Source organism: Psammomys obesus, unplaced genomic scaffold (assembly GCF_907164565.1).
Source record: "Psammomys obesus unplaced genomic scaffold, mPsaObe1.curated_primary_1811, whole genome shotgun sequence".
NCBI classification, from domain to species: Eukaryota; Metazoa; Chordata; class Mammalia; order Rodentia; family Muridae; genus Psammomys; species Psammomys obesus.
This window is the reverse complement of record NW_026585504.1, coordinates 66325021-66348109: the sequence shown is the minus strand read 5'-3', so window position 1 is coordinate 66348109 and position 23089 is coordinate 66325021. Positions and strand designations below refer to the sequence as shown.

Genomic DNA, 23089 nt, shown 5'->3' with positions numbered 1-23089 from the left:
TTCCTGGATATAAACTTCCCCAACCTGCATGGCCTGACCCCTCTGATGCTGGCTGTGAGAGATGTGGACCTGTTTGAGAGTCTGGATGTGTCAGCAGTCTACAGACCTGCGGAAGTTCTAGCCGAGCTCCTCAGGCACCACGCGTGAGTAGGGGTGGCCAGTCACCAGCTGGAAGGCAGCGACTCTTTTGCTGATGTTACTAGATGATTGATTTTTTATCGTTATAAAAGGCCCTTCATTGTAGTTTTGAGGAATGGACCGTCATTTAAATTGAACACTACTCGTAAGCTATCTGGCTTTTTATTGGTTTAAATAATTGCTGGGACTGTAGCTCAGTTGGTAGGTAGGGACGTGTTCAGTCTCCAGCATATCAGCCACATATGTTGTTTGTATCTGCTGCTTCAGCATGTGAGAAATGAAGGCAGGATCAGAAGTTCAAGGTCATTCTCAGCTACGTAGATGAGTTTGAGGCCAGCCTGGAGATCTGAGCTGCCATACCGGCCTCACTTGGCATTAGGGATGGGACATAGGCTTTGTGCATACTAGACAGCATTCAACCAATTAGGGTACATCATTAGCCCTCTTGCTTAAAGTTTTGAGAATTGGTCACTCTCTGTCTGGTGTGTTTTGAAATAATTATTATATAGCAAACTTGAGCTTTCTGTTTATTTGATGTCAGTGCTCTTCTGTCTTAACAGCTCTGGCCTAATAACCTTTAGTGCTTCTGCTTTCTTCCCAGAGACCCCAAGCTCTGTGACTTCCGTGGAAAGTCAGCAATACAGTACGCGTCACGAATTCAGAGCCAGAGGAAGCAGCAGTTACTGGACATCCTGATGAGTTCGATGCCCAAACCAGGTCAATATTTCTTTCTGGGCACACGTTCCCCAGTGTGAAAGTCCTGTTTGAAGTCTTTCTGTTGTACATTTGTTGAGTAGCTCCACTTGTTTCTCACCTGTGTATCCCTGGCTAGTCTGGCGCTCAGTATGTGGGCTGGCCCTGAACTCACAGAGCTCTGCCTGCCTCTGCCTCCCACGCGTGCCATTGCGCTCCATTTCACTGACATACGTCACATCAGTGACGCTCTATTGAGCGGTGGTTCTCTACAGCACGGGACTACATGCTCGCAAAATGCAAAGAAATCGTGCACCATCCTCAGGTAGTGTGTGTGTGTGTCTGCATCTGTGTTTCTGTATGTAGGCCAGAGGTCAGTCTCTGACATTTTCCCACAATACTATACATCTTGCTTTTTTGGTTTTGTTTTAAGTAATTAATTTATTAATTTGTGTGTATGAGTGTGTGTTTGCTTGCTGTGTGCACACTGCATACCTGCACTGCTCCTGGGGGCCAGAAGAGGGCATCAGAGCCCCTGAAGTCACAAGAGATTGTGAGCTGCTGTAGACGCTAGAAAACAAAGCTGGTCCTCTGCAATAGCAGCCAATGCTCGTAACCAGCCAGCCACCTCTCCAGCCCCAAACCTTGCCTTTGGAAACTAGGATCTCTCACTTTTCCCCTAGAATTTGCTTACTCAGCTAGCCTGACTGGCTAGTTAGTCCCAGCAATCCACCTGTCTCCACCTTGCTAGCACAGGAACTACAAATTCACATCACCATATGGCTGACTCCTTTTCCTATTCTGAGATCTATTTGCTTTAATTTTAAGTGTATGGGTGTTTTGCCTGAATGCCTGCTTACCATATGTGTGCCTAGAACCAACAGAGGCAAAAAGAGGGCACCAGGCCTCCTGGAACCGAAGTTACAGACAGCTGTTAGCTTCCGTGTGGGTGCTGGGAGTCAAACCCCATCCTCTAGAAGAGTGATCAGTGCTCTTAACTGCTGGGCCAGCTCTCCAGCCCCTCTTTTAATTTGGGGTTTTCGAGCGGAACTCAGCTCCTTATGTTTGCAGGAAAGCACTTTGTCAACTGAGTTATCTCCTAAGGCCTCCTTCAAAGTATTTAAGTGACTGAATGCCCACATCACTTTCCACTTCGATTGTCTTTCTGTTATATCATGGGGAGATCATCCTGAACCCATGAGACTCTTCCAGGGCAATTCAACAGAGGGAAAACAAAGCCAGTTATCAGCCAGCACAATCTTCAGCATTCTAGGAAAACCTATTTGGGAGATTTTCACACATTCACTCCCCAACAGAAGTCCACTCAAGGGTTTGTGTTTAATGAAAAGGGAAGGGCAAGCATCTCTCCTCTTTATGTAGCACCTGGAAGACAAGGGCTCCACAATCCTGAGACACCTGTTGATGGCTGAGAGTAAAAAGTTCTCCGTGTTCCGGCACCTCACGGAGGGTGTGGCTGTGAGAATAAGGTCATTAAGAATGAGTTGCTATAATTATGTTGAGCCAAAATGTGGCTCTTGGTAACTTTTTTTTTTGCATGCATGTGTGTGAAGTAGGTATGCAGTGTGTGTGTGTGTGTGTGTGTGTGTGTGTGTGTGTGTGCCAGAGGTTAACATCGGCTATCTTCCTCCACATTACATTCCATTTTATTTACTGAGCCAGGTTCAGTCACTAAGCCCGGAGCACGCTGGTCCTACTAGCTAGACCTGCCCTGCTCATCCCCTGGTTTTGCCTCCTTGGTGCTTAAATCACAAGCAGTCACCACAGCTGCCTGGCTTTTATGTGGACTCTGGGGTTCCAAACTGTGGTCTTCATGCTTGCCTTGTCTCCTGAGCCATCTCCCCAGCCTAGCTCACATTTTTTTTTTCCTATGACAATTATTACCAACATGGAGCTGATTTTTAAAACCTAGAGACAGATCTTCCCTTGAGACTGCTGAATATTTTTGTTTGTTTTTGAGACAGGGTTTCTCTGTGTGGCCTTGGCTGTCCTGGACTCATTTGGTAGACCAGGCTGGCCTTGAACTCACAGAGATCTGCCTCCCTCTGTCTCCTGAATGCTGGGATCACAGGTATGCACCACCATGCCCTGCTGTGACTGCTGAATCTTACCAAAGAGCAATGTTGTTTCTTTTTGACAGAAAGACACACTGAGTCACTGCTTGATATTTGCCATGAGACAATCTCTAGCCCAATGGACTTGACGGTTTCCAAAACTGAAAGCATCATCCTGCAGAGCATCAGCAGCAGTGAGGTAAGAGGATCCACATAATAAAATGGGCTAAAGAGAAATAGTTAAGGGGCTGGAGAGATGGCTCAGAGGTTAAGACCATGGGCTGCTCTTCCAGAGGTCCTGAGTTCAATTCCTGCCCCCACATGGTGGCTCACAACCATCTGTAATATGATCTAGTGCCCTCTTGTGGCGCACAGGTGCGGGAGTGCTCTGATCCACGTCTCCACATTTGGTACATTGGTGCTACAAATGTGTGCCACAACACGGTGCTTTTTAACGCGGCTCGTGGGCACTGGATTCAGGTGCGCGCGCTTGCAGCTAGGCTTGTCCTGAGCGTCTCCCTAGAGCCCTCTGAGCTCTTGTTCTGTGCTCTCACAGGACTTTGACCTTGAAGATGATTTTAGCCCATCCGAGTTACCTGGGGAAGGAGGAGCTCCGAGGAGTGAAGACTGGCCTCGGAGGACAGAAGGTACCACTTCCGGTTCACGGCCTGTCCCTAAAGATAGCGCTGACGGTTTGGGGTTCTCTCAGAATTTCAGACGTCTGGGGTACAACTCTGAAAACAGCAGACAGAAGAAAACAATGGCTGGGACTGGAGGAACAGCTCACGGGGAAAGTGCCTGATTTACCAACATAAGGCCCTGAGTTTGATCTTCAGAGCCCATATCAAAAGTGCTGGGTTAGTGGTGTGCGCTAGCCTGCCTGTGAGGTTCAGGCCAGTGACAGACCTTTTCCCTTCAAAAAACAAAAGACACACGAAAATAATCAGGGTGAGGGTGGCTGGAGAGACGGCTGGGGTCAAGAGCACTGTCTGCTCTTCCAGAGGACCCAGGTTCAATTCCCAGCACCCACATGGCAGCTCACAACTGTCTATAACTCCTGTCCAGGGAATCCAACACCCTCATACATGCAGGCAAAACACCAATGTACATAAAATACAAATAAATAAATTTTTGAAAAAAATCAAGATGGACAGTGCCTGAGGAACGACAGTCTAGTTTCATGTGTGTGTTCATGTATGAACACACACATCCAGAGAGAGAGAGGCTCTGAAAGGCAGGTGCCATCATTTCCACTAGCACAGGGACTTCTTGTCTCCAAACAGGACACTGATCTGTCAAAGACTCTCCCTTCCATAGGAAAGATTCTTTACATTTTAGGTTATATTTTGCTTATTTTTTTTTGTGCATGTATGTGTGTGCATGGACACACACACCTCAGCCCGTACGTGAAAGTCAAAGGACAACCTGCCAGTCAGTCCATCGCTTCTGCCCTGTGGGTCCTGAGCACTAAGCTCATCGGCATGGTGCCACACTCCTTCCCAACAAGCCATTGTCCCCTGACTCTGGAAATTGCCATAAGACCAACCCTGTGATATTGTGACATGACATTTTCATCCCCAAAGTTCACACTCAAGAACAGTGCATTCCACTTACACATACACACACATTCATGATATTTTAACGACTATGTAATTTCACGTTGGGCCACATTCCCAGCTATCCCTAGCTGCGTGGGCTGTGGGGGCCGTACTTAATATAGCATGTAAATGGTGAGAAAATGGCTAAGCCCTATCTGCTAGGTAACATTTTTTCTATAAGCATTAAGAATAGACTTGTTGCCCAGCGGTGGTGCACGGCTGTCGTACCAGCACTCAGGGAGGCAGAGGCAGGCATTTCTCTGTGAGTTTGAGGCCAGCCTGGTCTACAAAGCAAGTCCAGGACAGCCAAGGCTACACAGAGAAACTCTGTGTCGAAAAACTTAACAAACAAACAAAAAGATACGCTTGTCTAAGTAGGCTCAAGTGTTCTCCTCATCCACTGGAGGCTCCTTGCTTGCTTTCTTCCTGCCCTGACTTTCTACAGGTGTTGAGATTATTGTGACGTTTCCGACAGATCCTCCGAACGAAGCAAGCCAAGAAGATTTGAAAGGAATCAAGTAAGGAATGTGCTCCCAGGTACTGAACTGTAATTTAGGTAGAAAATATGACAGTTGTGTGGCAACAAATCCTATGAGGAGAGGGCCGGCCGACATATGGACACTTCAGGTGCATGAGCCACATGTTGTCGGCGGCAGTGGTGGAGCTCAGCTGGCAAGAACGCGGGCTGTGCAGGCATGAGGGCCAGAGTTCAAATCCCTCACATCTATGGGAAATGGTTGGCATGGTGTGCGTGCCTGTAACCTCCGCACTGTGGGAAAGGGGAGAAAAGAAGGCTGTGGGGACTTGTTGGCTGCCAGCCTAGCTTCAGGTGTAGTGAAAGACCGTGTCTCCAAGAACAAAACAAAGAAGGTCAGAGCAGGACACCCAGTGCCCTCAGCTGGCCTCCACATCAATGCACATAGGCAAATACACCTTCACCAAAGGCGTGACACACACACACACACAGTAGAAACAGGCTGTAGGTCTGGTTTGAATCTAGGGCTATAGCATACCTACAATACTCCAGAAAAATGCTATCCGAAATGTGGTTCTGTAGCCCTGAGACCAGTACAAGGAAATGTTAGTACAGAACATGAGGATGAGCACTGAAAAGTTGTAATTTGATAACACAATCTTACATCCTTTCATCGAATGATGAAAAAGTGAATCCTATTTCCTGCATGTTTTTATTTTTTATTCTTGCATTCTGTACTAGTTTTCATTATAATTGTCAAAAGTATCACTCTGCAATAGATTGGAAGGAGTTTTGTTTTTGTTTTCCAGACAGGGTTTCTCTGTGTAGCCTTGGCTATCCTGGACACACTTTGTAGAAGAGGCTGGCCTCGAACTCACAGAGATATGCCTGCCTCTGCCCCCCCAGAGTTCCAGAATTACAGGCGTGCACTGTCATACCCAGGAGGATCCTTCCTTCAGGTACTGGGATTCAGGAGTCAGAGGTAGGAAGATAGCTACAAGCCTGAGGTCAGCCTGTTTACATACCGAGTTCCAGGCCAGCCAGCACTGTTGGAAAATTTTCTTCCTGGGAAGATGTAAACAGTGCCTCCCCCTCCTTTTAAGGCTCTCACGACAATACAACTCTACCAGAGTTTATGGAGTTTACTTACAGAGTGTGGGGGAGGAGCTCACAAGAGCACGATATCCCAAAGAAGCCACACGGAAAGTCAACTGGTATAGACGCTGGCTTGCCTGCTGGCCTCCCATAGTCAGGCAGATGGAGTCCTTGTCAGCTCACCTTCCCCAGCCCTTATGTTCTTTACACATCTCCTGAGCTCTCATGCGGTGAGGATAGAACTGCGTAGCTGGAATCTCAGCTGAGGCTCCATGACCCTCCTAGTAAACAGGCTAGTGATAGTCTTCCACAAGCAGGCACAGCCAATCTAATGGAAACGCTGGCTGTTTTTCTGGGAAGATAACTGGACAATAGCAAGACTCTGTCTCTCTCAGAGTCACACAATGGAGCAGGGATGCAGCTCAGTTGGCAGAGTGCTTTCCCCCCTCACCCAGAGCCCTGAGCTTGATCCCCCAGCTCTGCATAAACCAGATATGGTGGTGCATGCCTGTAATCCCAACACTTGGAAGGTGGAGGCAGGAGGCCTAGAAGTTCAATGTTGATGTATTATACAAGATCCTGTCTCAAACAGATGCTTGACTCACCTTCTCCAATACCATTATACACGTTAGGGACCAAACTTTTAACTCAGAGGGACCATCTGAGATCTGAACTATACCAACAAATGAGTTTTCCACCTCTGCCCTTTCAGTCAGGTGACTTCAGTGCATCAGGAGGGGGCACAAGTGCATCCTGTCTCTCCACCAAATGAAGCAGAGATGGCGGACCTCACAGTAAAGACGCTGGCCACATGGCCTCCACTTCTGAAGACAGCAGAAAACTCTGAGGAGCTCTGTGGTGGGCACATGGTTCTCTCATCACCCGGACCTTGCTTAGACCCAGGCACCGCAGTCAGGGAGGAGGCCCCTCATGTTCTCAAAGTGCCGCAAAGAAAATCTGATGGTGAGTCAAGCATTTGTTTACATATTTATTTTTGTTTTGTGTTGTTGTTTTCGAGGCTGGATTTCTCTGTGTGTAGTTTTGGCTGTTCTGGACTCACTTTGTAGACCAGGCTGACCTTGAACCCATGGAAACCCACCTGCCTCTGCCTCCCTGAGTGCTGGGATTACAGGCCTGTGCCACCGAGCCCAGCTGGTTATGTATTTACACTTAAAGTTTCCATTCCGCTGTGTATTGTATGGCAAGCACACTCCGCCTCCTGAGACCCTGGACTCCCTCTTCTCGGCGTTTCTCCTTCCTCCTAGCTCCCATTGTTCCCTAAACAACTTCACTGTTCACGCTGCGTTCTCATGTGTGATGTTATATATCTCTATAAAAGCCTAGAAACCACAAACAAGAGGAAACATACTAAGTTGAGCATTTAACTCCACAGTGAGGCTGGAGAGATGACTGTCAGTAAAGGGCTTGCAAGCACAAGGATCTGAGTTCAATTCCCCAGAACCCAGAATCCATGTATATATATATACATATATGTATATATATATATATATATATACACATATATATATACATATATATACATATATATGTATGTATCATATATATATATGATATGGTGACATGTGCTTGTAATGGCAGCCCAGGGGCGGCTGACTCAGGAGGATCCTAACCAACTTGACAAGTTCCAGGATAGTAAAAAGCCTTATTTCAAAAAACAAGGACAATGATGCCTAAATGTTTGTGTGTGTCTTCTGATTATTCCAAACACATCATGGAGCAAAGATGCCTTCACCTGTGCACACACACACGCACACACACACATGCACTAATAATAATGAGAATGATAATGGCAGAAACCTGAACAAATGACTGAAAAAGAGGGAATGCATTCTAAGTGTGTCTAAGGGAAGAGTACTTCATGGACAAGAAAAGAAAAGCTAGTGTAGGAGGTGGCCCATTGCCAGAGTGTTCGCCCAGCACTCATGAAGCTCTGGCTTTGGTTCCCAGTACTGAGCTGGGTCCCAACACTCAAAAGGTGGAGGCAGGGAGATTGGAAGTTCAAGGCCATCCTTAGCCACCTAGGGAGTTCAAGGGCAGTTTACCTGAGACCAGGTCTCAAAGACAAATCAGCGAATAAAGAAACCCACAACAACCCCTTCTCGTGGCTTCGGCCTGAGGTTTTCTGAAATCACTCCGTACCACTATGTATTACTGTACAGAAAAACAACAAACAAACTTTGAAACACTTCCCTCGTATCTTTGCATGAATATTGCTCCTTCCACAAACTCTTCATCCTACTTCTAAGAACACCAATTCTTGTTTGGTTTTGTTTTTTTTCCCCTTATAGAGTTTCCTACCTCTGACATGGGATTCAGTAGCCGAAGAACTGAGGTAAGATGAGTTCCAGCATTCTTGACTTAATTAGAAACAACCAAGGCAGTGGTGGCATATGCCTCAGGAAGAGCTCTGTGGGTTCAAGGCCAGCATGGTCTGCAGAGTGAGTTCCAGAACAACCATGGCTACACAGGGAAATCTTGCCTCACAGAAAACAAAAGCAAAACAAAACAAAGCACCACCAACAATTTCCTGCAAATTACCCAGAATCAAACCCTCAGCAATAATATTGTGGAGAAAGATAAATAACATGACTTTTTATGGAGAAGCCAATTATTCATGGGAAAAATCACTCCTTGCCCTGTGAGTTGCTTCTGTGGGCAGTCTCCTGGCCCCAGGGTAGTGAGATGAACAGCATTCTTAGTTTTTGTTTAGTTTTTCTCCATGTACCTCTTTTTCTTTGTCTGTTTCTTTGTTTATGTATATATTTAAGTTTTGAGGACAGGGCCTCGCTCTGCAGCCCTGGCTGGCCTTTAACTCACATAGACCGGGATCTGCCTGCCTCTGCCTCCTGAGTGCTGGGACTAACGGCGTGGGTCATCACAGTACTCATTTCTTATATTTGTTCAAATCCCAGGTAATTCTTTGCTGTTCAACTCCTACCCCCACGGCAGAGAATTTTCCTGTTCTGTACTTTAAACGCAAAGCTTCTGCAAAGATGCTCGCCATTTTTCAGTTTTCTCAGTGCTCTTGGCCTTCAGTGTCCTAGAGACATAGAAACACTGTGCTCACCTGTGCAGCACGTGGGTGACACCTGTCCACACCTGTGCAGCACACGAGTGACAGCTGTGCACTTGTTTCCCAGGCATCGTCCACCTTGCTTTTTGAGTCTTTCACTGGCCAGTCGCCCTGGGCTAATCGTCCAGCAGACTCCGGGATCTGCTAGTTTCACTTCCCCAATGCTGGGCTTCCAAACTTGCTGCACCACGCCTGGCGCTTAAATGTGCGGGTTGGAGGCCGAACTTGGGTGTTTGCACTTGCAAGGCAAGCCCTTTACGGACTGAGCCACCTCCTCATTCCTCATTTCCCACTTTTGAGAAATGTGAAAAAAATTCAGGTAATAAAACTGAGGGATATATGTATCCCTTAACACCTGAGTTTCTAGTATCTGTATTTTTTTTCCTTCCTACTTGCACTGGCAGGCAACTGCAAAGTCAAATTATAGCTCTGTCATTATGCATAAATCATGTCTATGAATAATCTTATATAATTAGGTGCAGAGTTTGTATACAAGAGAAAAAGGCCACAAGGAGAAAAAAAAAGGCCAGCCACTTAAGGACTTTATAATTTAACGGACGCAAAGTTGATGCCATACTTTGCATTACGCTGCCCCCTAGAGGTTAGTAATAATTAAAACTTGCTGAGTTTGAAACAGTTGGAGGACAAAGGAGAATGAAAAATTGTTGAGGAGTCTGGAGTGATGGCTTAGTGCCTAAGCCTTGTTACCCTGAGGACCTGGGTTCGCTCTTTAGTATACATATGGTAGCCCACAACCATCTGTAGCTCCAGTGCCAGGCAATCCAACAACCAACCGGCTCCACATACATTAAAGAAATCTTTTTAAAAAGCGATTAAGGTTTTTCTTGCTTTCTGCTTGTTTGCTTTGAGATTGTCATGCAGCTCAGACTGGCCTCAAGCTGGCTCTGTAGCTGAGGATGACCTTGAGCTCCTGGTCCTTTGGGCTCCACCTCCAGAGTCCTGGGGACATGGTGTGCGCTACCACATGTTTGTGGGTGGCTGGGACTGAACCCAGGCCCTTCTGCATTCCAGGCACACAGTAGCAAGTGAGCGCTCCAAGTCCTTAGGGCTGCTAAGTTCCCAAGTCCATCCCCAGCTGAGCTCCTCAGTGCCGGAAGGACAATTAAAGTATGACAACATGTTCAAATTGTTCTCAAGAGGGGCTTAAACATCTTGATCGATCCTATGGAAACTAAAAAGGAGAGAGAAAATATTTCTCATCTTAACATGATGGCCCACACTTTAATCCCATCGCTTGGAATGAAGAAGCAGGTGGAGCTCTGAGTTCAAGGCCAGCCTGGTCTACAGAGTGAGTTCCAGGACAGCTCAGGCTGCACAGAGAAACCTTCTCTCAAAAAACCAAAGAAAAGAAAAACCAAACCAAAAGAAAGAATGAAAGAAATACTATATATAACCATGAGTTTTGACATATATAAATTTTAGGTTTTTTATTTCTTAAGCATGTGATGAGCATGGGTGTTTGTCTGAATGCACATGTGTGCCATGAGCATGCTTGTGGCCGTGGAAGCCAGAAGAGGATGTCAGGTCCTTGGGATGACAATTCCAGACTGGGAGCCGCTCTGTGGGCGCTGCAACCACTGAGCATCTCAGCCAATTTTACCTTTAAGAAAGACTTATTCGTTAAATTATTTGTACATGTGAATGTCCGGGTATGTATGCTGTGTGCATGCCAATGCTAAGAAGGCCAGCGGCATCCGGCTCCCTGGAGCTGGGTTTACAGGCAGCTGTGAGCCACCCAGCATGCATGGTGGGAGCCAAACTTAGGTCCTCTGCAAGCCTAATCCGCACTCCTAATTTCTGAGCCACTGCCACAACACCTAATCACGTCTTTTAAAAGTTGCTTAACCTTGGTTCTGAAAAAGCATGAATGGGATTTTAGTTAATCCCTGTTGTTTCTCTGCCCTGCCCCATTTTTGGTGCTGGAAAATCCAACCTAAAGCTTCATGTATGCTAAAGATATATTATACCAAGTTTTGAGATTTATTTAACATACTGATTTCGTGAGAGAAAGAGACTATGTGCATGTAGAAATCAGAGGGAATTTGGGGAAGTCAGCTCTCTCTTTCTACCATGTGGGTCCTGGGGACCAAACTTTGGCTTGGTGGCAGATGCCTTTTCCTACTGAGCCATCTTGCTGGTACTGATTTATGTTTTTATCTTATTTCTATATGTATGTATGTGTGTATATGTGTATGTATGTATGTATGCATTTATTTATTGGCAAGATCTCTTGCCCAGTCTATGACTTACACTTCTCCTGCCTCCACCCCCCTCAGCATTGGGGTTACAGGTGTATACATGGTACCCAGCTTCCCTGATGCTGGAGATCAAAGCAGGGCCTTGTGCATACCAGACAAGCACTGCACTAACTGAGCTTCATCTCCAATCCCCTATTTGGGTTTTAAAAATTGTGATCTTTCAGGCCCGTTGACATACTGAAGTGGCTGAGTGGTAGAGCACTTTCCCAGTATGCACAGGCCCTGGGTTTGAGCTCTGTCTTAGTTAGGGTTTTTATTGCTGTAAAGAGACGCTATGACCCTGCAGCTCTCACAAAGGGAAAGATTTGGTTGGCTGGCTCACGGAGGTTTAGTCTGTTATCATGGCAGGAAATGTGGAGGCACACAGACAGACATGGTTCTGGAGAAAGTGCTTGATCTTCAGGCAGCAGAAGAGGACTGTGAGCAACACTGGGCATAACTTGAGCATATAAGACCTCAGAGCCCGCCCCCCAGTGACACACAGGCCACACCTCCTAATAGTGCCATTCCCTGTGGGGCAAGCATTCAAATGCGAGTCTATTGGGATCCATTTCTATTCACATCACCACAATCCCCAGAAGCGCTCTGCAGGCAGAGGCAGGTGGATCTCTGCAGCAGGTGGACCAGATGCCTGGTCTACAGAGCGATTTCCAGGCCAGCCAAGGCTACACAGAGAAATCCTGTCTTAAAAAACCAAACCAACCAAACAAAAAAAAAAAAAAAAAAAAAAAAAAAAAAGAAAAGAAAGAAAAACAAATGGAAAAACAGTGAATTATGGTGCTTAGATATTCCCTGCATTCATTGTTTTCTCTCTCTTGTAGCTCCCTCTGCCTCCACTCTCAGTCTTGCCCATGAGATCTTGTGTCCTCGATATGGAAAAAAATCACAAGTTCCCAGGACATAGGGAGAGAAAAGTCTCGGGCCCCTCTCTCTCTGCCCATAAGCTCCTGGAGCCTCTTAGCCAATCAGCTGAGTTTAGTTCATCAAAGACCCGTCTAGAAGTCTCAGGGGAAGGACCAGCAGAACAGACCCACAGGCTTTCTGACAGTGCCATTTGGTCTAGAAACATGTGCTCTTTCCGGAAGGCAAACCATCCCAGAAGACAGGGGGGAGTGGCAGAGAGTTGGCCATCCCAGGAAATGGAGGGACGGGACAAAACTGAAACCTCTTGCTTTGAAGAAGGGCCATCCTTGGTTTCCTATGAGAGTGTCAAGGAAGACAATATTTACACAGAGAGAGAAAGGGATAGTGAGCACCATGATAGTGAAATGAGGAAAGGGGGCGAGAACTCCCAATATCTTCCATCAAGAAAAAAAGAGGGTTCAACAGCCAGAGCGTTTGAGCAAGACTCAGAGGTTGAGCACCCCATTCTCAGCAAGCTCCAGGAAGCCTCGAGTTCAGAAATCGCCCCGGTTGAGGAGGAAGAGACCCCAAATGAGAAAGTTCCTGATTCCAGAAGCAATGCTGTATACAAAGCTGGAGCAGTGGAGCCATGCAGGGTGTTGGAGAAGGCCAGTATTCTTAAGAACACGCCCAGCATGAACTCAGGTGGCTCCGCTGAAGAGCTCCTGGAAGCTCACAGTCACAGAGACACAGAACGAAACAGAAAAATATCAGTGGAGGAAACAACCAAACCAGGAATGAATGGGGTGGTGCCGTTTATCCATATCACATTCCCTGGAGAAGGGACAGCCAAGGCACCAACCAGAGCCAAGCCAAACCTCCAAAAGAGAAAGCACCCAGTTCAGAGCAGCAATAGTCTCAACATACTTGCTCAACAACAACACGATCAACTCCACACAAATACTCATAGCACCAAGTTGGATGCAAAGACCAAGGCCAGAAACAGGCCTCCTCCTCATCTCACAGTCTCCACCCAAGCTTCCATTAAACCCAGCATGCATAAAAACAGCATAAAATCTCAAGTTTTCCCTGCTTTGGAACTTGTGGACCCCCGACCACATCTGTCTCCCAAGTTTCAAAGGAGAGCACCTGTGACAGAGAAAAAGAAGTCAACCTATCAGACCCAGAAACCTAAAAAGCAAGCATTTCCTCGAATCGGTAAAAACTCGGGCATCAAAAAGCCAGGTGCTCCCCTCTCAGCTGAAACAACAGACCCAAGACTGCATTTCCTGGATTTGAAGTATAGTGACATGTTTAAGGAAATCAATTCGGCTTCCAATGGACCAGGCATCTACGAGATGTTTGGGACTCCTGTTTATAGTCACATTCGGGAGGCTGAACGGCGGGAACACAGATATAACCGCGAGGCGCGCACAGCTGCATCGGCCCGAGGTGCTGTTAATAAGTGTCAGTCTTCCCAAAGTGACAGAAGCAGCAGTGGCAGAGTGAGACTTCTTCAGAAGCGACCACCCGTCAAACCCCCAAAGCCTTTCCTTGGTCTCAGGCAGAAGCACAGGGGTTTAATGTCTAAAGAAAGGGGTTGCAAGGTGATGGGTAGTCACAGAGAGGATGGTGTTTCAGAACCAGACTGGCAGATGAGAGCTTCAGGAAATGACTGTCTGTCTCCCAAAGATGAAGTCCGACTCACAAACTTGACCCCGATCCCCGAGCACTCCCCTGAACAGAAAGAGCCCCCTCCTGTCTCAGATCTCTCCGTTGTTGAGGAAATCTTCACAGGGGAGTGTGCTGACGAAGCAGGCATCCTTAACAAGGACGGGCTTACCCAGAGCCTTGGAGACCTGACGGAGCCTAAAGGGCTGCCCCGGCAGACCCTGCTCGTCTCCTCAGAAGACAGCTGGGCTGTGTTCAGCGACAAGAGCGCAGGCAGGCGCATGTCACCAGAAAAGGAGGATGGAGAGCCTCTCGACAAAATAAATGCTGACCAAATGTTCATGGAGTTCGACAGCCTCTCAGAGGAGTGGAAAACACCCCTGAGCTTTTCAAATTTCTCTTTCCAGGAGAATCCAGAATGTGCACCTTCCCCTACAGAACAAGACTGGGCACGTTCTTTGGATCAGGACAGCTTAGAAAAGAACTCCGTCACATATCAAACATTTGGAAAGCTTTCTCAAGAAACCCTAGACCCAGGAAAGAATGAAGAATTGACAGATGAGTTACTAGGTTGTCTAGTTGAAGAACTATTAGCCCTTGATGAGAAAGACAGCAGCTCTTGCCAAATAATGACAAATGAGGCAGATGCCGAAAACCTGAATCTTGTCTTCAGTAGGAGAGGTAATACCACCGAAGAATTGGACAGACAGACAACAAATGCCAAAGTACAGGTTGGTCTGATTAGAACCAGAGGTGCATTGGGATGGGAGGGACCTTAGAGACAATCTGGGTTACAAACCCTTATTTTTAATTTCATGGAGATAGAGTGAGAGAGAGAGAGAGAGGGAGGGAGGGAGAGAGAGTCACATGTGACATGCCACATGGGTAGAGGTCAGAGGACACATTTTGGGTATCCTCTCTCCTTCCACCATTTCAGCTCCTGGGATCTTACTTAGATCATCAGGATTGGTGTTCTGGGCTGCATGCAGGTGTTCTGGGCTGCATGCATGCAGGTGTTCCGGGCTGCATGTTTGCAGGTGTTCCGGGCTGAGGTGTTCCGGGCTGCATGTTTGCAGGTGTTCCGGGCTGCGGTGTTCCAGGCTGCATGCAGGTGTTCCGGGCTGCATGCTTGCAGGTGTTCCGGGCTGAATGCATGCAGGTGTTCCGGGCTGCATGCATGCAGGTGTTCCGGGCTGCATGCATGCAGGTGTTCCGGGCTGCATGTTTGCAGGTGTTCCGGGCTGCATGCTTGCAGGTGTTCCGGGCTGCATGCATGCAGGTGTTCCGGGCTGCATGCAGGTGTTCTGGGCTGCATGTTTGCAGGTGTTCCAGGCTGCATGCAGGTGTTCCGGGCTGCATGCATGCAGGTGTTCCGGGCTGCATGTTTGCAGGTGTTCTGGGCTGCATGCTTGCAGGTGTTCCGGGCTGCATGCAGGTGTTCTGGGATGCATGTTTGCAGGTGTTCCGGGCTGCATGCTTGCAGGTGTTCCGGGCTGCATGCAGGTGTTCCAGGCTGCATGCAGGTGTGGTGGCACATTATAATCAGTACTTGGGGCATAAAGGCAGTAGGGTCAGAAGTTTTATGTCATCCTTGGTTTCATAGTAAGTTAGAGGCCAGCCTGGGCTACCTGATACCTTGTTGCAAAAAAGGAGGAGGAAGTAGAGAGGGAGGAGGAAGAGGAGGCAGATCCCTTGTGTTCTCTATCTCCACAACAAATCAGAGTTTAATGATGATTTTTTTCCTCATTTCCCCAGAGGTATATTAATGGATTGAGGATATATGACAAGGAAGAAAATTGGCTTACCTCAAACGAAAAAAAGGCACTTTCTGACAGGAGTTTAAAACACGAAGAGGCTATATTCTGGACCAAGGGTGAAATCCTTGGGAGAGGAGCCTATGGCACAGTAAGTCAGCCTTGAACCCCGCGATGCTAGAATCCTCAACCTGTCCTGAGCCCTTTCTTCCCTACTGCCTGTACTTAGAACGTTGTCAGCTGGAAGGCACAGGAAAAGCCAAGCTTGTTTCTTGATTTGTGCGTTTGCGGGGGACGATTTGATGTTGCGCACGTAGTGTTAGAGACTTAACCACTTCCTCAGGGTCTCTGTCTCCCAGGGTCCCCTGGCTTCCTGCTCTCAGGCAGTGACCCATTGTACTGAAAGGGGTAGACTAACTTTGTAACCTGTATGTCTTCTAAAGCCTATAGTTTTGAGTTTTAGGTTCAGGTTAAGATAAAGCCTCTTAGTACCTTTCCAGAGAATGGAAAAATGTGACCCTATCTATGAGGACAGATAGAAAAAAAGGCAAGCAAGCAATGACCTTCACTCAGCAAGAAGAAAAACTCCTGTCTTTGAGATAGCATTTCTTAGCAACGAACCCAGACTTCTTCTGAGTAGCTTTTGACCTCCAGCCAAAAGTCCGCAGCCCCTAATCTTCAAGGATGAGCTAAGCACCCCCACCTTCAATTGCAGCTGCATCCACACTTGGCAGGACTGGCCAAGCTTGAGCACCTAAGACTAACCAATTATCTTACTTTATAGCTTCCTCATCCAATCCTAAATTGCCAGAACTGCAACTTCAAATCTCCCGCAATTTTTCTTTTAAAAACCTAAAGGCCTTTGTCTCCCGGTGCCACTCTTTGCTGACCAGCAGGGGTGACCCCATTGCGCAACGGTTAATAAACCTCTTGCTTTTGCAACGAGTCTTGGTCTGGGGGAGTTTCTGGGAAGGGCGAGATCTTGAACTCCTGAGCTGTGAGACCCCAGGTCTTACAGTACTTCCTCCCTCTCATCACTCCAGGCTCATGCTCTGCTCTAGCTACTTTTCTGATCGCTTCCATAACACACCTGACAAAGCACTTACAGAAACAATGGCTTATTCTGGCTCACAGTTTGAGGGCTTAGGACCTTACAGCAGCAGGAGTGTAGGGCAGCCACAGCCAAGAAGCAGGGAGATGGAGGCTATGCTCAGCTCACTTTCCCTGCTTTCACTCAGCCCAGGACCCCAGCTCATGCAACGGCTCCAGCCACATTTACCTCAGTTAATTTGGAAATTCTCTCACAGACATGCCCAGATGCGTGCCTTCTAGATTCTGTCAAGTTGACAGTCCATACTAACCATCATCATGAGCCCGTCGGGAAGGAAATCTTCCCCTCCAGGGGCTCAGCATCGCACTGGAAACGTGGACGCTTACTACACGGCGGTAGGGTGGGGGGAGTGGCAAACTCAAATACTGTTCTTTGTGTCTTGTGAATTGCATAAATGACCCCCTAAAGTTTTGAGGGTCCAAAAAGTATTTGAGTAGACAGGTGAAGAAAAGACTGACCTTGCCTGGGCAGTGGTGGTGCAGGCTTTTAATCCCCACACTCAGGAGGCAGAAGCAGGAGGATCTCTGAGTTCTAGACCAGCCTGGTCTACAGAGCTAGTTCCAGGATAAGGGTTACACACAGAGCAACACTGTTCCAAAAAGACCAGCCTTGAGACAGACCGGAGCCTTTAAGACTTAAGGAGTCTCTAGTTAAGGACGCTTGAAGAAGTCACAAGAAGGTAAGACAAAACACAAACTCCAGAGCACACCACGGGTGATTGGCAGCCCCTGCCTCCTCTTTCTGGAGCGCTTTAGATCTGACTTGGCCCCGTTGCGTTCTTTTGGTGAGGGGTTTTCCCAGATCGGTATCAGAGAAATATGAGGCAAGTGTTGCGTCAGTTTTATAGATAAGAGAAAATAATAAAAGCTCATAAAAGGGGGCGGGCAGGATGGCTCAGTTCAGGAAGTACTTGCATAGGCTGGAGGACCTGAGTGCGACCCTTAGTGCCCTTGTGGAGACTAGGGCTGTAGCGGGCAGCTGTCATCTCAGCCCTACAGCCCTGCTCACCTGGGACCGTGCAGACCAGGTGTGCTCGATCTGAACGAGATCGCCTACTTCTGCCTCCCGTGTGCTCAGAGAAAGGCACGTGCCAAGATGTCCAGCTTTAAAACAAATACCACAATTCATCTAAAAACACGTGGTGGCCGGGGAATGATGAAGCCAGTCCGTGTCGATCTAATGTGACTGAAATTCAACATGTCATCTACTCATCAGGCTTGCTCATCGCCACCGTGGCTCCCTTGAATGCAAGGGTTTGCTTTATTGTGTGTCATTCAGTTGCGGATGGATCGACTTAGAGGAAAAAAGTGTTCAGGAAGTGAAGAAAAGGTGCTTTGAACATGCCATTTCTAGCCTAAGTTTAATAGTATGTATTGGCTTGTTTAGGTATATTGTGGGCTTACTAGCCTAGGGCAGCTAGTAGCTGTGAAGCAGGTGGCCCTGGATACTTCTGATAAATTGGCTACTGAGAAAGAATACCGGAAACTGCAGGAGGAAGTGGATCTGCTGAGGGCGCTGAAGCATGTAAACATCGTGGCTTATCTGGGGACGTGCCTGGAGGAGAACACCCTGAGCATCTTCATGGAGTTTGTCCCCGGGGGCTCCATCTCTAGCATTCTAAACCGCTTCGGGCCACTGCCCGAGACGGTGTTCTGTAAATACACAAGGCAGATTCTGCAGGGCATCGCTTATCTCCACGAGAACTGTGTGGTGCACCGGGATATCAAAGGGAACAACATCATGCTCATGCCAACTGGAATAATAAAGCTGATTGACTTTGGCTGTGCCAAGCGTTTGGCCTGGGCAGGCTTAAACGGTACTCACAGTGACATGCTGACGTCCATGCGTGGGACTCCATACTGGATGGCTCCTGAGGTCATCAATGAATCTGGCTATGGAAGGAAATCAGATATATGGAGCATTGGCTGCACCGTGTTTGAGATGGCCACAGGAAAGCCTCCTCTGGCTTCCATGGATAGGATGGCAGCCATGTTTTACATTGGAGCCCACAGAGGCCTAATGCCTCCTCTACCTGACCGATTCTCAGAAGCTGCTGCGGACTTTGTGCGCTTGTGCCTGACCAGGTAAGAAAGTCAAAGAAAGAGGAGATGCCTAGAGAGCAGAAGCAGCTATTCCTTTAATACTGTATGGCCCATTCAGAGTTCTGTGTCAGGGGCTGGAGTGTTTGTTCAGGATGCTCAAAGCCCTGGTTCAGTCTCCATCACTGCCTAAACAGGGCGTGTTAGACGGCTGTAGCCTCAGCACTCAGAAGGTGGAGGTAGAAGGATCAGGAGTTCAAGGCCAGCATGGGATACATGGAATCCTGTCTCAACAAACAGATACATCCAAACAATATAAATACCCACTTATAACAGTCTTTTAAGCTCTGAATTCTTTTGTTTTTGTTGGGTTTTGTTGTTGTTTTGCATTCTTTGTTTTTGTTTTTCAGACAGGGTTTTTCTGCATAGCCTTGGCTGTCCTAGAAACTATCTCTGTAGACCAGGCTGGCCTCAAACTCACAGACTGGCCTGCCTCTGCCTCCCGAGTGCTGGGATTAAAGACATGCGCCACCACTGCCAGTTTAAAGTCTGAATTCTTGGAAAGTCTTATTACATGTATTTGTGTTGGGGGGCATGCACATACAGGACAGCACATGGCTGGAGGTCAAAGGACAGCTTACGAGAGCTGGTTTTCTCCTTCCAGCGTGTGAGTTCTGGGGATTGGACTCAGCTTAGCAAGTGCCTTTAGCGTTGAGCATCTTCCTGCTGGCTCAAATTTTAAAAGTGTGCTTAATGCTAACAAAAACACTTAATGCTTGGTACCCCAGAAGGTATGAAATTTTAACCATATGTAATTATATTCTAAACAGACTGAATAATGCTGGAAAGGTGGGGCCTAACTAGATAAATGTGGTAGAATATGCCTGTAATCTCAGCACTCAGGAGGCTGAGGCCGGGGGATTATAGATACAAAGTCAGCCAGCGCTACACAGTGAATTGCATGCTAACCTGGGCTACCTGAAAAAATTCCTGTCTCAAAATGACCAAGATAAAAAACAAACGGTAGGGCCTTGTTTTTAATCTAAAAAGCTAACACAAGTTGTTGTTTTATTTTTTAAAACTAGATACTAGCTGGGCAATGGTGGCGCATGCCTTTAATCCCAGCACTCAGGAGGCAGAGGCAGGTGGATCTCTTTGAGTTCTAGGCCAGCCTGGTCTTCAGAGTGAGTTCCCAGCCAGCCAGGGCCACACAAAGAAACCCAGTCTTGAAAAACCAAAACCAAACCAAACCAACCCCACCCCACCCCTAAAAGAAAGATATTTTTTAATCCTTCCAATAAATTAGGGCTTTTTTAAAAATTAAAAGTAATTGAGATAAGATCTTATGTAGCCCATGAGGGTCTCCAGCTCTCCAATTCCATGATTAGCCAAGGATACCCTTCAGTTTCTGATATTCTTGCGTCGCCTAAATCCTGGCTTGCAGGGGCGCACTGCCAATCTTGCACAGTTCCAGGTCCTCCCCAGTCTATAGGTGCTGTTGACCCTCACCGCACCAGTGAGCCAAGCTTGGGTCACTTGCTTGATGTTATAACTAAAAACTGCCGTTGGGGCTCAAGACAGTCCACCTGACTATCAGCGGTTGTGCCACCATCTTTAATTAGTTAATTCATTCATTCGTTGCGTGTCTATGCCACGTGCACGGAAGCCTGAGGAGACTGGAGGAGGGCATCCGATCTCCCAGTGTTGGAGCCACAGACAGCTGTGAGCCACCCAACACGGGTACCAGGACTGAAGTATAGCCCTCTGCAAGAGCAACAGGCGATTTTAATTATGGAGCTGAACTGTCTCTTCAGCCCGTGTCTCCATCTTCACAACCCGCAGCCGAGTCAGGCAGGTCTTGGTAGTGGTCACGGGCCAGTGCTGTTTCTAATCTGGTTTCTCCCTCTAGGGACCAGCATGAGAGACCTTCTGCGCTCCAGCTCCTGACACACTCATTCCTGAAGAGAAGCCAGTGAGCCCACCTCTGCTTTGCTGTAGGGAATGATGGTTAAGGGACTTGTTTTCCTACCGTAATTTCAACCTAGCTCGATTTAACCAGATCCTGCAGCATTCCTGGAAAGCTTTAGTTACTTACTGACCTTAAATTTCAGGCATGACTACCTATGTGCATGAGAAGAAGAATTTCATAATAATATTAAAAACACCAAAAGCCCCCGTTCCAGTGTTTACAGTTTTAACTGACCAAGACTGATTTATAGACTTTTATTAATTGTTTTGAGTCGGAGTCTCACTATGTAGCTCTGGGTGGACTGGAACTCACTCTGTAGACCGGGCTAGCCTCGAACTCACAGAGATCTGCCTGCCTCTACCTCAGAGTGCTGGGATTGAAGGTGTGCATCACCGCACCCAGCTTAGTTATTGTAGCAGTTTAAAATAAATCGCACACACGTTTTGCCTGGTTGCTTATTTCTTTGTGTGTGTGCTTATGTGTGCACACAGGTGTAAATCAGAGTTTGACATCTGGTGTTTTCCTCTGTTGCTGTCCACTTTACTTTTTTAGACAGTTTCTCATTGGACTCTTTGGCTAGGCCGGCTGGCCAGCAAGCCCCAGGGTTCCTCCTGTCTCCACCTCCCTAGTGGAGATTTATGTGTGCCTGAGTGCATGTATGTACACTGTGTGACTGCAGGTGTCTGTAGAGGCCAGAAGATGTCAGATGCCCTGAAACTGGGCAGCTGAGAGCTCCGGGCAGCTGAGAGCCACCTGATGTGGATGTAAGGAACCATGCCCAGTTCCTTTGCCCTCCAGCTCCTCCACGGTGGTTTTCAGCACAGGTGTTGGGACTGACTTTAGATCCTCAAGCTTTGCAGCAGGGACTTTAACCATCTTCTCAGCCACGCATGACTTAATTCTTGCAAAAGAAGTCTACAGGAAGTGAGGAGGGGAGGGTAAAAGATCGCAGGGATTGCTATGATGATGTAACCAACCAACCTGGCAGAAATATGTTTATGTATGCAGACATACACACTGGAGTGATGGATCGCAAGAACTTGGGGTTTTCCCAGGAATCTCGTGATAACCCTAGATTCCAGAAACCTTAGGACATGTGACAGGAGGAGCTGAGGTCTTCCACTCTTTCACCACTGAACGAAGAAGTCTTGAAAAGGTGGGCAGCTGCTTATGGATCTTCACTGCTAAGCCTGCCTGCCTGCCTGCCTGCCCTTGAGTTCTAGTTAAGGAAAAAAAAAAAAAAGTAACTTCAGGGCTGGAGAGATGGCTCAGAACTAAAGAGCACTTTTACATAGGTTAAAGACCAATATTTAAAAAACACTGATTTTTTTCCTTTGCTTCTGTGTTTTTTTTTTTTGTTGTTGTTTATTTCTGACACAGGGTTTCTCTGTGTGGTCCTGGCTGTTCTACCTAGAACTCAGTCTGTAGACCAGGCTGGCTTTGAACTCAGAGATTTACCTGCCTTTGTCACCCAGTACTTGGATTAAAGGCTATGACATCACAACCCAGTTTGTATTTTTATTAATACACTTTCCATGATGACCCTGTACGGGCTAGTTAGATACAAGTTAGAATCACCTGACCTCAGCTGAGACAACGCCTTCGTAAGAATGGTCTGTAGTCACGTCTGTAATGCGTTTTCTTAGTGACTCATGTGGGAAGGCTCTTCCGATTGTGGGTGGGGCCACCCCAGCAGAGGTGGTCCAAGGTGTTCTAAGAAAGCAGGCTGAGCAAGCCTTGGTGAGCAAGCGAGTAAGCAGAGTTCCTAGACGGCCCCTGCGTCAACCCCTGCCTCCAGGTTCTTGCCCGTCTGCTCCTGTTCTGACTTCCCTTGGAGGACTGTGATACAGTAGTGTAGGCTGAAACAAACTGTCCTCCCAAGTTGCCTTAGTCATGGTGCTTATCAAATCACAGAAGCTCCTGGGACAACTGCCCACTTCACCTTGACAGCTGCTTGTCTCCTCCAGGCCCAACTTTAAGGCCTGACTTTTTCTTTCACCACCTCCCTCCTCCCAGTAGCTTCGACTCAGCACTTGCCTGCCATGCTGGTTTTCTTTCAAACTCCTGGGTCAGAATGCTCAGGTCTTTCCCTGCAGGTCCATAGGCCCAAGGTCTGAGGGTTGCTCCTGAGTCGGTGAGTCAGGTGACACTCACAGGGAGAACTAGCTAAGCTTAGACCCAGGGATGACAAGCACTAGCCCCGCACAGGGAGAGCCAGCACAGCATGGGAGCTCAGCACAGCATTCTGGTACCTGCTT

At 47.4% G+C, this 23089-nt stretch overlaps 1 protein-coding gene across 1 annotated transcript; it reads left to right on the top strand.

Moving 5' to 3' along the window:
* On the top strand, window positions 1-21261 carry Map3k19 (mitogen-activated protein kinase kinase kinase 19). Its single transcript, XM_055604755.1, has 11 exons — window positions 1-143; window positions 740-855; window positions 2990-3102; window positions 3460-3550; window positions 4947-5019; window positions 6784-7034; window positions 8381-8424; window positions 12266-14689; window positions 15714-15863; window positions 18210-18907; window positions 20772-21261. The coding sequence occupies exons 1-11, from the start codon at window positions 46-48 to the stop codon at window positions 20836-20838; spliced, it is 4125 nt and encodes a 1374-aa protein (XP_055460730.1). The 5' UTR covers window positions 1-45; the 3' UTR covers window positions 20839-21261.
* The last annotated feature ends 1828 nt before the right edge of the window (window positions 21262-23089 follow it).

Excerpts from the sequence above, each read along its gene's own strand:
- Map3k19 (XM_055604755.1), top strand. The coding sequence starts at position 46 with ATGCTGGCTGTGAGAGATGTGGACCTGTTTGAGAGTCTGGATGTGTCA. Across the intron at positions 3,103-3,459 it reads AGAGCATCAGCAGCAGTGAG|GACTTTGACCTTGAAGATGA; the intron begins GTAAGAGGATCC and ends GTGCTCTCACAG. Across the intron at positions 7,035-8,380 it reads GCCGCAAAGAAAATCTGATG|AGTTTCCTACCTCTGACATG; the intron begins GTGAGTCAAGCA and ends TTCCCCTTATAG.